Consider the following 18,355-nt stretch of genomic DNA (forward strand, 5'->3'; position numbering starts at 1 on the left):
CACAATATAAGAGGTGGTTTGGATCATTTGTTTCAGAAAATTTATTTTTCATGTCCAGCTAAATACCTCATACAAAATTAATATACAGACAGTATACAGTATGTCATGCACATGACCGTTCATTTCAACAAAATACAGTACATGTATTGTATGTTCTCAAAATTTGACATTGACAAGATTTTCATGGCCAAGTAAGTAAAATACTGAACCGACTGGTCCTTGAACAACTTTCCGTACACTGCAACCAAAAAACTAATCAAATTTGTGCAAAAAAAGGTAATGAAATATTTCAGATACCAAAGAGAGGGATTATAGTACGTCAGTGTGATGTAACATGCCATGAGCCTGTTGGATCAGGCTTTATATTTGGTCTTTTCTATAATGTTGCAATCAGACAGACAACTATAACACTCTTGTTGCTCATGATGTTCTGTTATGGAGGCTTAGTGTTCCACCAAGAGCTACACTGCACTGATATAGAAATGCTCTCAAAGCAGTGAATGCACAATAAGAAAGTAATAGACTTTCTACTTAATACATGATTAAAACATTAATTATAGAGGTACAGATAAGTTTGTTTAGATGTCTACATGTCTATAAATAAATTGCCTTCCATATATGAATATGAACCCATGACTACCTCAGGTCTTCTTTAATTGTACAGGTATATGTAAACATTTACACCAGTTTCACCTGACTTTACAGCAAGAAGTAAAAACAGACTTGGCTGCAAATGAAAAAAAAAATCAGGTTAATATTAACAAAACAACTTCTCGACCACTAGAACACAGTATGACAAATAAAAACTATGCACACCTTCACTCAGATTTTAACATCTGAGTTTACAGAAGTTTAGAAATCGACTTCCATGGGTCGTGAAGATGGATGCAGTGCTTGTCCTCTGGTGGTATCGTTGCTCTTGATATTACTGTTGCCTTTCAATCAGATTCACTTTGTCTGAGAGTTCACTGAGTAAAACACACAGTCAAGGAAACAGCAGTTTTTGACTTAACAATGCTAACGTTCAAGTGACTGAGTGGGTTGTTTTATATGGATGCATAATCTGTTCACCTGACAGGACAAAATTTGCCCTGTTTTTCTTTTTTTTAACAAAATACCTTAAAATTCCCTAAGAGCCTCTATAAAGTTGAATATTAGCCTCCCTACTTCACAAGTTTTATTTAGTTTAGGTTTGAAACACTGGGAAATGCTAGTGTCTTTGAGTAAAACAGATGGTATTGTTGTTATTATTGGTCCTAGTAGCATCTCCAGACTTCAGCCCTTTTCAGTATGTTGGATATTGTGGTGTATGCCAGAATCAGTTGAACCACCTTTGTTGTTTTCATGAAATCATAGTTATTTTTGGGAATTTTAAGATGTGAAGTCAATATATTATGCTCCCCTTTTCGATGTTTCATATATATGGTAACAGTCAAAAATTGTTGGGGCAAGGACTTTGGAACGTTGTGTGAAATATATAAATGCTTTACACAGATGAGGATAAATTATAAGAAAGAAGGGAGAGGCATACAACCCAAAGAACAGCGTACCCACAGTGAATCACAGAGGTGGGTGGTGTAAGTATTATACTGTGGGAATCCTTCAGTGCATCTGGAACTGGAAATCTAAAATCTGGGTCTTCGCTTTGTCTTCCAACACGAAAACGACCCAAAACATACGTCCCGAGCTACCTCCAGAAGACCAGAGTGAACAAATCCCTGATTGAAGACCAAGGTCCATGCCAGAAGACCACCAAATCTGGAGGAGCTTGAGAGATTTGGCAAAGACACTTGTTGAAAACTACAACTAATGACTGCAGGCTTTTATCCAGAAAAAAGAGTACATAATTGATTATTAGCATCCAAAATAAAACCAGGATGTTTGGAAAAGCTTAAAAATTCCTTGCTCTGCTAACAAAATTAAATTTTCACAGGGGGGCTGAAAATTCTGTCCTTATCTGTATTATTGAAAAAAAGAAAAAATTTTATACATCAACTATCATGCTGGAATATAGCACGACCCCACTCTGACCCCATGCCACTAAAATAGTTTGGCTAGTACGGAGACACAAAATAAAAACATATTTCTTTTACACAATTATTACATTTTTAAGAAAAAGGATATGCTTCCTGCTCAGCTCCTGGATGGTTGACTGTACTTTTTTCTGGAACACAATCTGAGCTTCACACATGCAGGCATCCTCGGTTATTTCGCTCCTCATTTCCTCTGAAAAAATAGAATAAAATTATGGGGACAGTCAAATAATATAAGAGGTGTTTTGTCGCGACTTGTGTTGCCTCTCTGCTTGTTTAAGGACAAGCAGTAGCAACCAACATGTTTTAAACCTTTCAAAGAATCAGTGTTCTATAAGAAAATAATTTTACAGATCAATAAATCTGATGAATGTTAGATGTTATTTTTAATAAAAAAACAGAATGGTTATCAATCTAATGATATGCATCAGCAGAGATTAAGAACCAACATGATTTTTTTTTCTGTTGTGAGTGAGATCAGGTTTTAAACATGGATTTCACAACATATAAACAATGATTTAAGCTATAATATCCACATTTACAACAATAAAACAATGAAAAAAACAAACAAACAATAATAACAGGTGACTCCAGTCAAAGATTTTTGGGGTTTCTTTAGTTGGGCCAAAGTTCTCCAGTATTCATAGCAAAAACTTCCACTGCAGTACCAGCATGCCATACATCGGCACAGGATATTTTAGCGTTCTATAATCTTCGCTGGACCAGCAGAAGCACTGCTTGCCACAGGACTTGGCATTCTTGATTTCAGTCACTTGCAGACTTTTCCACAAATGAAGAATGCAAAAGGAAAAACATAAAACAGTATTACATAGTTATTGTTGCAATTAAAGTTAAATACTGAAAACTTAAATGTACAGATTTATAGATAAAAGGAATATCAGTATTATAGGCTTGACCAGTTTCCCATGCAGAGCAGTATGCTGGAATTTGCAAAGGCTGGTTTTAGTCTGCATCATCTGTATATAAAAGATGGATGTAGCCTCTGTGACATCACCCATGGGTCTTGGCTGCCGCCATGTGGTTTTTTGGGAGCCAAATAAGTTTGGAGGGTTAAGTTATTAGCTAATGCTAGCAAGCTTGGTTTATGAGCTGCATCTATAAACTGCACAGGTGTGACACACATACAGTATCTGCTAATAAAATACTACACCAGAACTGAAGTACAGACCCCAACAGTCAGACAACCCCCTATGATCAATTACTTGGTGACACCGGGAAGGAAAAACTCCCTTTCAACAGGAAAAAACCTCCAACAGAACTACACTCAGGGAGATGCAGCTATGTGCTGCAACTGGTTGGAGGTGAGGGGAAAAAGAAGAGAGCAGAGGGAGAGAAGCCAGAGTTTAAAATTAATTACTGATGATTACATGCAATAGTTCCAGACACCAATGGGCTGCAGGTGCCTGTTAAGCCCCTAATACCAGTATTAGTAGTAGGTTGCTACAGTTGTTATGAAGGTGTAAACTATCAATCAAGACCAAAATATTTTTGTAAACATGTTTATTTCTCCTGTATGGTTGGGCATTTTAACATGGGAGTCCATGGAGACTGACTTGCTTTGGCCATGAAAGGAGCTCAGTTTTATAGTCCCAGAGTTTGTTTGGTCTGTATCTATATGTATGTTCTGCTGTAACTGGTTTCAACTACACTCACCTATGTGCCAAATTTAACCACCCAAACTGTGTGAGATGAATTTCTGGTCTTCTGTTGGTAAAACTGATTGTTGTTAGTGGCATGACTGTTTATTCTTTTCATGGTGGTCCTGTTGTTCCTTAACATAAATCAGTGTACACACACACAGCATCAATGACCAGAGGTCACTGTTGGTTACTTGGAGGATTGCATGCAAGCATGTCTTGGTTGCCTCTGTATTGGTTAAATTATCCTTAAAGTACCCACAAATATCAGTTGTGTTAATGCTAATGTTAAATGGCAACATCTTGCACTCCAATTGTGTCCATAGTGCCCGCTTTACATAAGGTGGGTGCTCAGATAGATGTGGTAGAACTTGTGGGTTTCCCAATCACTCAGACACCAGGGATCACATAACTCTTGATTGGTATTCTCTTGTTAGCTATGTCTACATGTGGGTTAAGGCGCAGAAGAAAAACTATATGTATGGCTAAGCCACTCATCTTTGCATACAATCAGACCAGCTTTTATTAAAATGGTTCTCATCCAGATTTTTTCATACAAACTCCAAGTAGGAAAATGATGAAGCCTATAAATCCTGTTACAGAACATGAAACACAACTATAAATAATAAAAATATAATACTGGCATCTCACCTTATGGCCCAACCCTTATTTGATAAAGTCTCTCCAAATGGGTAAGGTAATTTTAACAGCACCGGATAAACTGTAGCGGCCTTGATTCATTGTGGGTCTTTGAGGACTTATTGAGATCATGTTCACGTGTGCCGTATCGCTCAGTAAAAAGTATGACATATCTCCTGGGCTATGAGAAGTTACGCGATACAGAAAACCTAGGCTTGGTGATGTATGTTGACAAAAGTGAAAATTCTTATGGGAACATGTTTTCTGGTCTGCGTTCAACACATATCCCTCTAGACACTTGCATGTGTAAGAAACACTGTTGTTGTTACAAATATGCTGGCAGTCATGCCCCTGAGCACAAGCATCTGAACCTAGAAGGATATTAACTGACTTGGTAACTCTGTCAACCACAGCTTTGCAGTCATTCCTATAATACAAGGCATGATTTAAAAAGTTATCCACCTCTACTCAGTTTGAGTGAAACCCAATTAAATTTGGCTGACACCCCCCCTCAAGATCATCTTCTTGTGCACCTCTGGTCCAGTGACCCTGCTAAATTTGGATCACTCCCATTTTGACCATTTGCTGGATTTAATTTGCAGTTTCCCCATGAACTTCAAACATGTGCAGAGAGCAAAAAGCCACTTCTATGTCAAACTGACCAAACTTTCATGTTGAGAATCATCACTGTTGATTAGAGCTGAGTCTGCAGTGTCAAAGCCTAAAGGCATTGCATCAGGTCTGGAGTGCAACCACAAGCACTTTTGTTGTTTTTTGACATTCACAGAGTTGTGAACCATGAATTTGTCCCCCAGGCTGAAAATGTGGAGACCATAATACCATAATAATCTGAGCTCTCTGAGGGACATAATTCAGCCCAAAAGACCTGAACCCTGGTACATGCATGCCTACTATAATGCTAGCATGAACCAGTACACGGTGGACTGAGAAAAAGGAGGTTTTCTGGCCACATCAACATCAACACAATTCTCGCTCACCAACCACATTCGCTGATTTAGTTTCCTGCAAATTTGTCCTTAAATTTAAATTTCTCTGTTTTGACACATCGAGCATCTGACTGCCTACTGAGCCCCTCCTAGATTTGATGTTTCAGGTACGTCCAACCAGGAGAAAATACCAGTGTAGGCCTGTACAGGCTCTTGGTTGACTTGAGATCCAATGGGCTGGAGGTAGTCCTGAGGCGCACAAGAAAATTACCTTAAAGGAGATACTGTACAAAGGTAATTTTTTATGAGGTGCATCACAGAACTTTTTGATGGTGCCTTGATATTAGGTACCTATGGATTATATTTCTAGCATTATGTGTCAACAACTTTGCTTCAGGATTTCTTGAATTTTCATTGGATAACACAAAATTTCCTGAGGTACTGAAAAATTGTTGAAAGGCGGAAGTTTCTTACGTGAGCAGGTTTTCTTATCCACGTTCAGCACATAACCCACTTGACACTTGCAGATATACGAATTTCCACTGTTGACACATATGTGCTGGCAGTCATGTCCCTGGGCACATGCGTCTGAACTGGAACCTGAAAAGAAACACTCACCTTTCAGCACCTCATGACAAGAAAATAATCCCTTGTCCCTAGAAACCAGTTAGTGACTGATCAGCAATCTTTTGTTGCTAAGGAAAAACGCATATTCTAAAAATAGCTGGCAAGTAGTCCCTGGCTGTCGCCAGGTGAAATCAAACACAAAGAGGGCACTATACCAAAAACCTGCTTGTGATTGCTTTGGTCACTAGCAGATTGCAGGGTCGCCTGCAAATTGCACACAAGTCATGGTGATCATGGCAACTTGCTACTGTCTAGAGCAATCACAAGGAAGTTCTCAGTACAGTACCACATACCCCTTTGAAGCCAATTCAACACTAGAAATCTCCAGAAACCACTTGCCAACTGCTCACATAACACACTGTTTTTACTAGCGACTGGCGGTTGCTGGGGTGGGAGTAGGTGTCACTGACGAGTCTCTAGGCCTGCATGATTGGGGCTTTAGCAATCAGTTTCATAGTGACTGACAGCAACTTCCAGCAACCAGTTGCAATTGGTCGGGAATACACATTTTTCCATTTGACTGGGACCATACATCTTCTTTTGAAAGAAATGAACACGTAGCCATAAGACCAGAATAATGGAACACATTTAAAGAGGTGCTACCTTTAAGGAAAAAAAAACTGCACTCAGATGAGGTGCAGTAGTCCTGTTGGGGATGCTCTGAGATGCTGGATCACACCACAGATACTGAATATACATACTGAAAAAAGTCTTACGTGAACACGTTTTCTGGTCTGCGTTCAAAACATATCCCACTCGACATTCGCAGACATACGAGTCCCCACTGTTGACACAAATGTGCTGGCAATCATGTCCTTTTGCACATAAGTCCAACCCTGAAAAGAAACACCTCCACATCTGACTGACTTATACTGAATAACATGATGCATTTTTTTTTTTTTTTACTTTGAGCTTTCCTTCAGTTTAAGAAAAAGCAAAAAACATTTTGAGATTTGAGTTTCTTACGTGAGCATGTTTTCTGGTCTGCATTCAACACATATCCTGTTTCACATTTGCAAATATATGAATCACCAGTGCTCAGACAAATGTGCTGGCAGTCATGTCCTTGGGGACATGTATCTGAACCTGAAAGGAAAAAACTTTCACATCTACCTGGTTCAGTCACAGAGCTCTTTGTTATTTACTGTGCAGCTCAACAAAACAGACTCTGAAGAAAAACCAAGACATATCCAAAAAAAAAAAAAGAAAAAAAAGGGAGGGCCAGGTTCTTACGTGAGCACGTTTTCTTATCTGGATTCAATACATATCCCACTCGACATTTGCAGATGTACGAGTCATCACTGTTAACACAAATGTGCTGGCAGTCATGTCCATGGGTACATGGATTAGAACCTGAAAAAAAGACCACACATGAAAACTGAAGGAATGCTCGATTTTCTTCTGTCATCTGAATTCCATTTATTGGAGATCATTTATCTGAAGTTCAGGAATTGGATCACACCACATACACACACCTTTCAGTCGGACATCAATAAATTCCTACCTACCCTACGCACCTGTTTGTGCTAATTTCAATTACCTTCAGTTTAGAGAATCTTAGCACATTTCTTCATCACAGAGTCCAGCCACACTGCTTCCCGATTCTAGTTCCTTTCCTACTTCTTGTCTAAATTTTTACTTATTTCTTTTCCGTCATTCTTTCCATATCAGAATGGCTACATCTACTTCATGCAAAGGATTCCCACACCTCCTAATCAAAGTAATGGATTGCTGGGTCTCACAAGTCAACCAATTTAACATACACAACAACCTCCAAGATGCAAAAAAATAATCACTTGGCTCTTTAAAGAACCTTTGGTTAGGCCTCAATCACACAAGCCCTGAGACCGTTCAGCGACCCATGGGCAATCACCAGTTGCTTGTGAAAATTGTGTATTACCCAATCAAATGGTGAGTAGTTCCTGGCTGTTGCCAGGTGAAATAGATCACAAAGAGGGTACTGCAACAAAACCTCTTGTGATTGCTTTGGTCACTAACAGATTGCCAGGGTCTACCCTAGTTTTCATGAAAGACTTTGACTTGTCTGCAAACACTGTTTATTTTCCAAGTTGTTGTGAAACTTGAAAAAGTGCAACTTTTACTTTGAAGGTGAACAGTCTATTTCTGGTTTACATCACACTTTTCACAGTTTCACAACCACTTGTTGAGCAGTTTGAGAGTGTCTGCACATAAGTTGGCATCTACTGGTGATCATGGCAATTTGCTAGTGACTAGAGCAATCACAAGGAGGTTCTCAGTACAGTACCTTATACCTCTTTGAAGCCAGTTCAACACTAGCAACCTCCAGAAACCACTTGCCAACTGCTTACACAACACACAGTTTTCCCTATCGACTAGCAGGTCCTGGGGGTGGGGGTGTCACTGATGAGTCTCTAGGCCTGCATGATTGGTGCTTTAACAATCAGTTTCATAGGGACTGACACAACTTCCAGCAACCACTTGCAACTGGCCGGGAATACACATTTTTCCCTTGTAACTGATGTTGGCCCTGTGTGACTGGGACCATACAGCTTCCTTGGAAAGAAATTAACTCATAGCCATGAGACCAGAACAATAGAACACATTTGCAAGAGGTGCTACCTTTAAGATAAAAAAAAAAAAAAAAAAACTGCACTCAGATGAGGTGCAGTAGTCCTGTTGGGGATGCTCTGAGATGCTGGATCACACCACAGATACTGAATATACATACTGAAAAAAGTCTTACGTGAGCACGTTTTCTGGTCTGCGTTCAAAACATATCCCACTCGACATTCGCAGACATACGAGTCCCCACTGTTGACACAAATGTGCTGGCAATCATGTCCTTTTGCACATAAGTCCAACCCTGAAAAGAAACACCTCCACATCTGACTGATTTATACTGGATAACATGATCCTTTTTTTTTTTTACTTTGAGCTTTCCTTCAGTTTAAGAAAAAGCAAAAAACATTTTGAGATTTGAGTTTCTTACGTGAGCATGTTTTCTGGTCTGCATTCAACACATATCCTGTTTCACATTTGCAAATATATGAATCACCAGTGCTCAGACAAATGTGCTGGCAGTCATGTCCTTGGGGACATGTATCTGAACCTGAAAGAAAAAAAACTTTCACATCTACCTGGTTCAGTCACAGAGCTCTTTGTTATTTACTGTGCAGCTCAACAAAACAGACCTATTGGGGATGCTTTGAGATGCTGGCTCATACCACAGATACCAAATATACATACTGAAAAAAGTCTTACGTGAGCACGTTTTCTTATCTGGATTCAATATATATCCCACTCGACATCTGCAGATGTACGAGTCATCACTGTTAACACAAATGTGCTGGCAATCATGTCCATGGGCACATGGATCAGAACCTGAAAAGAGACCACACATGATGTGATATTGCATACAGTCCTTCAAATAATCTGATCTGTTGGTGACTGGCAATTGTTCCTTTTAGAGTTAATGGTAAGGGACCACAAGAGAATAGTTTTTAAAGTGGATCTTTTCTGCCACTCTTTCCATATCAGAATGGCTACATCCACTTCATGCAAAGGAATCCCACACTTCCTAATCAAGGTAATGGGTGACTGGGTCTCACAAGCTGACCAATTAAACATACACAACAGCCTCAAAGATTTACACCTTGCTCAATCATCAGTGATATCTGGAAGAATCTTCTTGGAATATTTTTTTTCTTGTGAAGCCCATAACCTGCCTCAGGAGTTTCCATGTTGTACTGTCAGGCATCATAGCAGCTAAGATGAGTAGGCATGTGGCACAATACATGAGCAAGGCCCAGAAAGGAATTGGCAGAGAGACCAGGGGAGCAAAACACCAGCTACTAGTAGATAGAGCAGTCACTCAAGACAGCAAGACCCGACTGACCAACCTGTGCACCGCCTGGATTGACTACAAGGAAGCCTATGACTCACTGCCGCAGACATGGTTCCAGGAATGTCTAGAATTGTACAAGATCAATAGGACCCTAATAGCCTTCATCAAGAACTCAATGGGAATGTGGAGAACAACATTAGAGGCCAACTCCAAGCCCATTGCACAAGTCAACATCAAGTGCAGGATTTACCAAGGAGATGCTCTGTCCCCACTATAGGCCTGCATAGGCCTGTTTCCTAACTAAGAGAGGGAAAGTAGTCAGAACTAAGGGTTACACTACCAGAAGGCAACATTGCAGATATTGAGGACAGCTGAAAGTACCTTGGAATACCACAGGCAAATAGGAACCATGAAGAGGTCACTAGGAAAGCTGCAACCTCCAAGTAAAACATGACTATTGTGCCTGTCTGTAGTTTTCTGGGGCCAGAAAATTGCTTGTTTTTGTGGACATTTGATTGACTGTCTAATAGTAATGTTCTGAAGTTCTGATCCTTCAGTGTTTCTCTGACAGGGGATGGCCACGTTACTTTTGCCTGAGCCTGTAGCACTACTTACATATTAGATAGAAATAGAGAAAAAAAAAAAAGTCCAGTTCCACCAACTGAGCACAGGCATATGCACATATGCACATTTTGGGGTGGCTGTGGCTCAGGAGGTAGAGCAGGTCATCTACTAATCGGAAGGTTGGTGGTTCGATCCAGAATATCCCAAAGGTACGCCTGCAGACTGCACACAGTCACACTCTGATGCATTAGATAGAAAGCACTTAAATGTAGAAAGTGCTTGAATGAATGTGTATGAATGAGACATGCTGTATTATGTGCTCATGTAGAGTAGAAAAGCACTGCATACAAACCACTCCATCTGGCATTGAACAGGATTAAAAAATTTTTTCCCCTGTGGAAATTCACTGTATCACCACATCTACTGCAGGCTTCTTCTTAATGCTTCTTTATACTATTCACCTGATTGGCCAAAGGTTTCCCATTATTGGCCAGGGTAGATTTTACTTACCTCCCAAACCACTTTAATTATAATGTGCTAAAAGGTAACTGTTGATCTTTTTAAATTTATTTATTTATTTTACTGTCCAACCCATAAAGTCAAACTTAGCAGAACTGACAGAAAGCCGCTGTAAAGAATCTAAATTGGCAAAATCAAATCCATTGATAAAAACACATATACTTACGTGAGCATGTTTTCTGGTCTGCATTCAGTACGTATCCAACTCGACATTTGCAGGCGTACGAGTCATCACTGTTGATACAAATGTGCTGGCAGTCATTTCCCCGGGCGCATGGATCTGAACCTGAAAAGAAACACACATTCACATCTGAGTGAAAGAGTTTTCAGTTTACAAATAACAGTTAAGAAGACTTTTCTGCACCCATTAGAGTTTGTGCCGCTCATTAGTGCAGGCTTTCACTGTGCTCTGCTTATTTAATTTGTGCTGAATAGTATTTGTCCTAATCTATTTAGAGCAACCCAAAACATTAGTAACAAGAGTTGGTATGCAGAGCGTGTCGGCAGCACAAAGCGCCCAAAGCAGCTAATGTTCAAAAGGAGTTTCACAGCTTATGAACTTAAAGATTTGAAGGAATTTTCTCTTCCATCTCCAGATCAAAGTTTAAGAATATTAGTTTTAATTGTGTCTAGCTCTTTTGGCAGTAGGATTTAGAGCTGGGATGTAAAACTCATTTGGGTAAATGTTGGAAGGATACAGCCCAATTTGATCAAAATTTGTTATGGTGAAAAACTGAAAAAAACAATCCATCCATCTTCTTTACTACTTATCCAGCTTAGGGTTGGTTGGTGGGAGGCTGGAACCTTTCCCACCTGACACAGGGCAAAAAGGAAAGTATACCTTGGACAGATCAGCTTTAATTAACCATCCATTTAGAAAACAGATGACTAGCTTAAGATGTCTGAGATTTTCCATACTCATACAACATTAATGCAGTAAGTCATAGAAACCCTCCCACTTTGTCAGAGACTGATCTCTGACTTGGATGAAATTAACAGTTTCTTAACATGATCCATTCTTAATGACTGTCAACACAACTTCCTGCACTTCTTTCTCTGTAATTTCAGTTAATTAAATCTGAAATAAATTTCCCACCTTACCCCCTTAGAATCATCTCATATTTTTTAGGCCAGTGACTTTAATGAGTTTTTCCAAACTCCATGTGAAGTGAGCACACAGATGGGCCTGGATCAAAGAGATTCACAGGATCTATGGAGGATGCAAGTACAAGCCAGCAGATGAGTACACTGCACTGAACACAAATGTCACGGATGTTCCCCTCTCAAGTTTAGTATATTTGAGTTGGCATGTTCTCACTGTGCATCTGTTCAGAGTACTTGGCCTTCCTCCCACAGTCTATAGACATGCATGTTGATTTAATTAATGGAGTAAAACATTGTAGGTTATGTAAGAGAACCACAGCTAGAAGATGAGCCTGGTATATAGGCAAAAAAACAGGTAAAAAATAGATCTTCCACATGCTATAGCTTGGTTTGACCAGCTACTTATCCCACATGGTCATAATACCTTTTAAAGTTTACCTAAAATGTACTTTTTAAAGGTTTTTCTTAGGGAATTATCAGAAAATGGATAAAACATCCAAGATATTAATGCATGTTTCTGTTGTTCTAGTTCACAGACTATATGAACTGGTGCATTTTTTTAGTTTTTCAAGTCTTACTTGAAACGATGTTGATGCTCAAAGCTGGTTATATGAAAGGCATGTTGAACAAAAGTGAGTAAAACCGACTGATGCAGTTTAACAGAACTTGCAGAAAATGTGCATTTCAAGGGCCTGTAATTCGGAAACTGTTCACAGTAAGAAAGTAAAATTTTGCATTGCTTCATTAAATATACTAAAATTATTGTACAAGAAATTAGATGCAGGTGGGAGGCATTGTTTACACAGAACGACCCACTGGGGAGGGCTTGGTAAAACTTGGACAATGGATATACAGTAACTATAGAGACAAAGATAAAGATTCTTACGTGAACATGTTTTCTTGTCCAGGTTGAGGACGTAGCCCGGGTGACACATGCAGTTGTAAGAGTCGCCACTGTTGACACAAATATGCTGGCAGCTGTGTCCCTGAGCACATGGATCCAAACCTGAAAAGAAACACTCCAGTGTCTGATTGGCTGAGGTCTGATGATTTGTTGAAATCAATTATTTTGTCTTGTACATCTATGTTAGTAAGTTGTAAGTATGTTTATAGTAATCTGCGTCATGCAAATTAGTTTGATCTCTGTGCTTCAATTACAGTGATGTTACAGGAAAGAGTTATTCATGAAGAAAGATGTGTTTTTAAATGTAAGTTTCCAGAATAACTTTTAATAAAAATTCCATAAAGTATAAACCAAAAACACAAAATCCAAATGCAAATTCTACCAGAGGTTCCATCACTGCTGTGGACAGCTGGGTCACAGTGAAACACAGAGGTTTGTTGAACTCAGTCCTCATGTTCAAGCTATTTATTTAGGTGCAAGCTTCGCCATTTGCAAGATTTTTAACACGCTTTTAATATGCCAAGGTTGACATAGTGGGTTATGTTGCATGGCTAGCATGTGTAACCATAGTTTGTTAGTTTGTGTGGTACCATAATTTGCAAGGAGGGGCTTTAAGCCTGCCCTTTTTTATCTCAACTCTTTAGTTCTAAAAAAAATCTTTAAATTTCCACTCTAAACTATCTTACTCAAATTTAATGCAAGTTAAATTAGTTTTTGCTTTTTATGACAAGTGGCTATTATTCTCATGTGAGAGATTGCAAAAGCTATAGTTGGAGAGCACCTGAGCAAGCCTGCAGGTAACTAAGCAGGGCGCAAGTCACGAGACGCAGATTGCAGCGCAGCGAGCGAAGAGCAGCACGCTTCCTGTGAAAATATAGACAGCATCATATCAGGTTTCAACCATTTTAAAGTACTGAAGTAATTAAAGTTTGCTCCAAGTCACCAGATCAACCGGTGAAAGGAGGTTGGTCTTCTCCTTTAAGGTGGTTAGTATAACTTATTGTGCTTGCTTAATGCCAACAACATTAATGCCATTCGATTTTCTGACCATCTGAATGGCGGTAGTTAATAATTAACTTTTTGGAGGTAATCCAAACACAACAAGTGGTGGTAAATCACTGGTTACCATGCCCTTGTTCTAAAGACCAAAGAAGAGGACTGTAGCTTTAGAATGGAGATTCCCTCTATGGTGCTGCCCATACAATCACAGGTGGATTAAAAATGGACAGATCTGACGTACCGTTGTTTCCTTTATCATCGCGCTCACTTATTCTGTCACCGCTCTTCCTGCTATCTAGGCTGTAATCATCACTGCCGGGATCTATACGTTTATCCTCACTCCCATCATCATCATCATCATCATCTTCATCCTTACCACACAGAGTTTCCCTAAATTTTGAAGTGAGCTTCTCTATGACACCGTAGGTTTCCACGTAGAAGACATGGTCATCATAAGGGTGGCTGGCCATGAGTCGGAGAGATGCCATATCAGCTCTGTCTACTCCCACTGCGTAGATCTCAATCCCTGATGCTCGTGCTGCTGCTGAGACTTCATCCACTTTGTCCTGGGGCCTCCCATCTGTCACTATGATGGCCACCTTGGCAATGCTCATGGAGCTAACTCGGGCTCCTGCCTCCATCGTGAAAGCTTTGTCCATGGCTGTCTTGATGGCCATCCCTGTCATGGTGCCTGAAGCAAGGGGCTCAACACGGGCCAATGCCTGCTTTATAGAAGACTTGTCAAAATATGTGCTCAGCAGAAACTCGATTTGCACTGTGCTGGCATAATTGACAAGACCAACTCGAGTGGCATCAGAGCCAATGACCAAACTGTCCACCATGTCCACCAGGAACTCCTTGGCCTTTTCAAACTCAGCAGGGCGTACACTGCGGGAGCTGTCGATGATGAAAACCAGATCTATTGGTCGATTTCTGCAGTTGGAACTTGTTGCTGGGAAAAAAAAAATTGCATGTTTTTATTTTTTTAATGGAAATCAGTTTATCGTGTCTTTGGACAGGAGGTGCAACAGTTTCTGCTAGAAAAGAAACAAATGAAGTTTTAGAGTCATAAATCAAAACTCTTATTCTAGAAATTAAAGGCAAACCTGGATTATTAAGTGCAGAAAGATTTTAGTTTAGTACCTGCATTAGTTCTGATTGATGCCAGAGAGCCTCTGGAGTCTTCAGCAGGCTTCCAGGATCCAAACGGTGCAGCTTTATCTTGCAGCGGTGAAAGCAGCTTTGGGTTTTTTTGTGGTGGCTGAAAGCGGTGAGACCTGGAATAAATGCCAGCATCTTTGCCAAGTGATAGGGAAGAGTTAAGAGGGAAAAGAATTAGAGCTGTGGCTGCTTTAATTTACTGCAAACAAAAAGCAATCCAACACCATCCATCCATCCATCCATCCACCCATCCATCCATTTTCTTCAATCCAACACCAGTCATGCAAAAAAGAAATTTATTTTTTATGAATTTTTCATGACTTTAGTCTATAAATTCTTCTAGAATGATACAGTTTCATTAAGGAGCAGTTAACTGGATGGATGTGTAGATGCATAAATTATTAGAAAAGATAAATAATGACCAATTTGTTAAAATAGCTCAGCAAAATATATGAAACTGTAAGCTATTGGAATGGATAAAAAAAATAAAATTAAGTGACTAAACATGATGGATAAACACTAAAGCTAGCTGAAACTGAATTAAGTTAAATTGTGAGAAAAAAATATAGCAGTTTACCTGGACAGTTAAATCAATTTAAAAAAGAGAGTTAAACACGGATTACCATTAAAAATTGTTAGCTAACAGTAAAAAATAAATTATTAATGGATTTGAACCTGTCATTAATTGTACTGAAAGAAATTGTTTAACATAAAAGATTTTTTTTAAAAAGTTAATTAATGGCAAAAATGATTTATTGTTAGCAAAATATAATGCATAAACAAAGAAACTGTTTAGTGTGGGAGAATGGATAAACAACTGATTGTTAGCATTAACAAAAAGAAATTGTTTGCTAAAAAAATAATTTGTTAAATCTGTTAGCTACCCGTAAAAAAGAAAAGTCAGTGCATAAACACATGAAACTAAGCATGCTGTACTGCACTTAGTAAAGTCTTATGAACTATTTGGGAAACATTTTGAAGCACTGTCTGAATTAACTTTAGTTTTAAAAGTCACTCACATAAAAACCATAAAATTTGATTGTTTTTTTTCTTAAGTGTGTGGACTTTGCTCCAAAATGGCAGGGTAACCCAGCAGAGCAAACTACAGCAGGGAACAGAAATGGGGAGGTCACGGTGGAGACCTCCCCCTGCAAATTTTAACTGGACTTTGAGAACTAAAGAGCTAAATTATACTGTTTAAATAGAGAATTAACTACAACGACCTCATAGGTTGGTCTAATATGCAAAAGCACAACCTGACAGACCGTATTCACAGTGATTATTGTATTCATATATTTATCATTTGAAGCAATAACAAAATTCATAAGTCATCTACTGTTACTTTCCATTTCTGTTATGTAGAAAGTGAGAGTAAGGGATTGTTGCACACATCCTCTGCGCACAGCAGGTGGATGGATATCACGCTCCTCCTGCGTCAGGTAGCTGTCGGTACCTGCTCGCGCCTCCCGGCGCTGCTGGACTCCTGGGACGGTGAAATCATCCGCCTGGAGCTGCTGAAATTTTTCATCACTTAGCGCTTCGTCGGAAGTTTGTTCTGCAGATCTGTTATCCCCGAGGCGCCCGTAGAGGTTCGGAGGGACCTGCGGGGACACTCGTGGAATTGGGGGACGAACACGGGACCGGGGCTGTGAGAAAGTCCCCGAGGACCCCGGTGCTAGGAGGACGCCGATAACGCAGAGCAGTCCCCACGCTAATGAAGTCATGTCTGTTTCCTGTTATCCTCCTCCGGGTGTCCTCTGGGTGTCCGCTGCTCCAACTGGATGTAAGCTCTTTATAAGATCTCCTCCACGGCCCACAAGGCGTGGGGAACCGGAGGCCCAATCCATAAAGGAGGGCGGTTTCAAAGCAGAAGCACTAATTTCCTGAAATTCTGCACTGGGACATAATTTCTCCTTTATTAACAAAATTGCACTGTTAATAAGATTTAAATGCCATATAAATGTGGAATTTATGTTAAAATATATAGAATATTACTAATAATATTGACAACCACCAAAGAAGGAAATAAAATGAGATAAATTAGGCGTTTGTGTAATAGGTCTGTGTAGGTTCTCAGTCATACATGGTAGTCTCTGGAACTTGAAAAAAGGTGACTGGACTTCTTTAAGTTTCTTGAAAACTAATTTGTGTGATAGGGTGCATAATTCTGACTTCTTTGGAGAAATTACATTTGAGTTTGATTGCTTATTCTTTACATATCTCAGTTAGTGCTCTGGTGTCATGAAACTTCACTTTCAGGACTTATTGTCACAAAAACAGCCTCTACTGCATCATTTCAACAGAACTCCAGCTAAAGTGAATGACAACATTTCAATTGATCAATTAGCTAAAATATAAAGGATTGAATACAGTTGTAGGAAGCATGCTGCCCCCTCGTGGTTGCAGTGCAGTCTGCACTTCATTGTTTTTTTTTTATAACTTCTAATCAGTAAAGAGTCTTTGATTACAAAAAACCAAAAACAAAACAAACAAACAAGAAAGAAACATCCCTTAATCTTAATACTTTTGGATTACTTAAAATTTGAGGTCCACATATACAATTTTTGTTCCTGTTTTCAAAATACAGTGCAAATACGTTGCATTTTGCATATCAGTATATATAGCTGGCAAAAAAAAATACTCTGTGAGCTCTTGTGCCCCATGTATGGCGACACTGTCATCCTGAAGAGACTGCTTTCATAAAGGTGATCTCTCATGATTTGCATAAACATTTCTCTTTCAGCAAGTGGACCCAAATCATCCCAGCAAAAGGTCCCTCACAGTATAACCAGAAACACAAGAACCCCTCCCTGTACAGGTTAGGTTTTTTTCCTTTTTCATCTACCAGCTTTTTTATACACATGAATCTATGTTTAATACAGAGGTAACCAATTTAGAGCCACAAAGCCATTTACAATGATGCCTTACAAGTACATAATAAGTAATACAGTATAATATATGCATGTGCACATATGTGCACATGCATATATTATACTGTATAACACATATGTATAGCACATATACATACAATTAAATTCACAATATGTCATTGGCAAATGTTTCGTGGACAGGCCATGGTGCAAAAGTCATAACCAGGCTTGAAATTGCTTATTTCAAGTATTGCATTAACCACATGTGGCCCAGATATCATGTTACATCTGACATCTGGCCCATTTAAGGTGAACCTGAGGCTGAGTTGCGGCAGCGAGTCTCATCATGACTCAATTCCATTCAATCCCATTACTGGGCCAGACACTGATTGCTATTTGGGGCTAACTGTGTTTTGTAGATGAAATGTGTTAACAGCAAAATGGCTGTAAAATAGTAATTAAAATACAATCCAGTAATCCTTGACATGACTTCAGTCAAATTAT

General features: G+C 39.3%; 1 protein-coding gene across 1 annotated transcript; it reads right to left on the reverse strand.

Moving 5' to 3' along the window:
- Window positions 1-58: 58 nt before the first annotated feature.
- Window positions 59-16,735, reverse strand: LOC115772605 (matrilin-3-like). Its single transcript, XM_030718951.1, has 8 exons — window positions 16,435-16,735; window positions 14,964-15,116; window positions 14,062-14,772; window positions 12,804-12,923; window positions 10,980-11,099; window positions 5,752-5,877; window positions 2,125-2,226; window positions 59-972 (listed from the first exon to the last, which is right to left on the reverse strand). The coding sequence occupies exons 1-8, from the start codon at window positions 16,703-16,705 to the stop codon at window positions 926-928; spliced, it is 1,650 nt and encodes a 549-aa protein (XP_030574811.1). The 5' UTR covers window positions 16,706-16,735; the 3' UTR covers window positions 59-925.
- Window positions 16,736-18,355: the final 1,620 nt, after the last annotated feature.

The sequence above is a fragment of the Archocentrus centrarchus genome, chromosome 22, assembly GCF_007364275.1.
Source record: "Archocentrus centrarchus isolate MPI-CPG fArcCen1 chromosome 22, fArcCen1, whole genome shotgun sequence".
Lineage (NCBI taxonomy): Eukaryota > Metazoa > Chordata > Actinopteri > Cichliformes > Cichlidae > Archocentrus > Archocentrus centrarchus.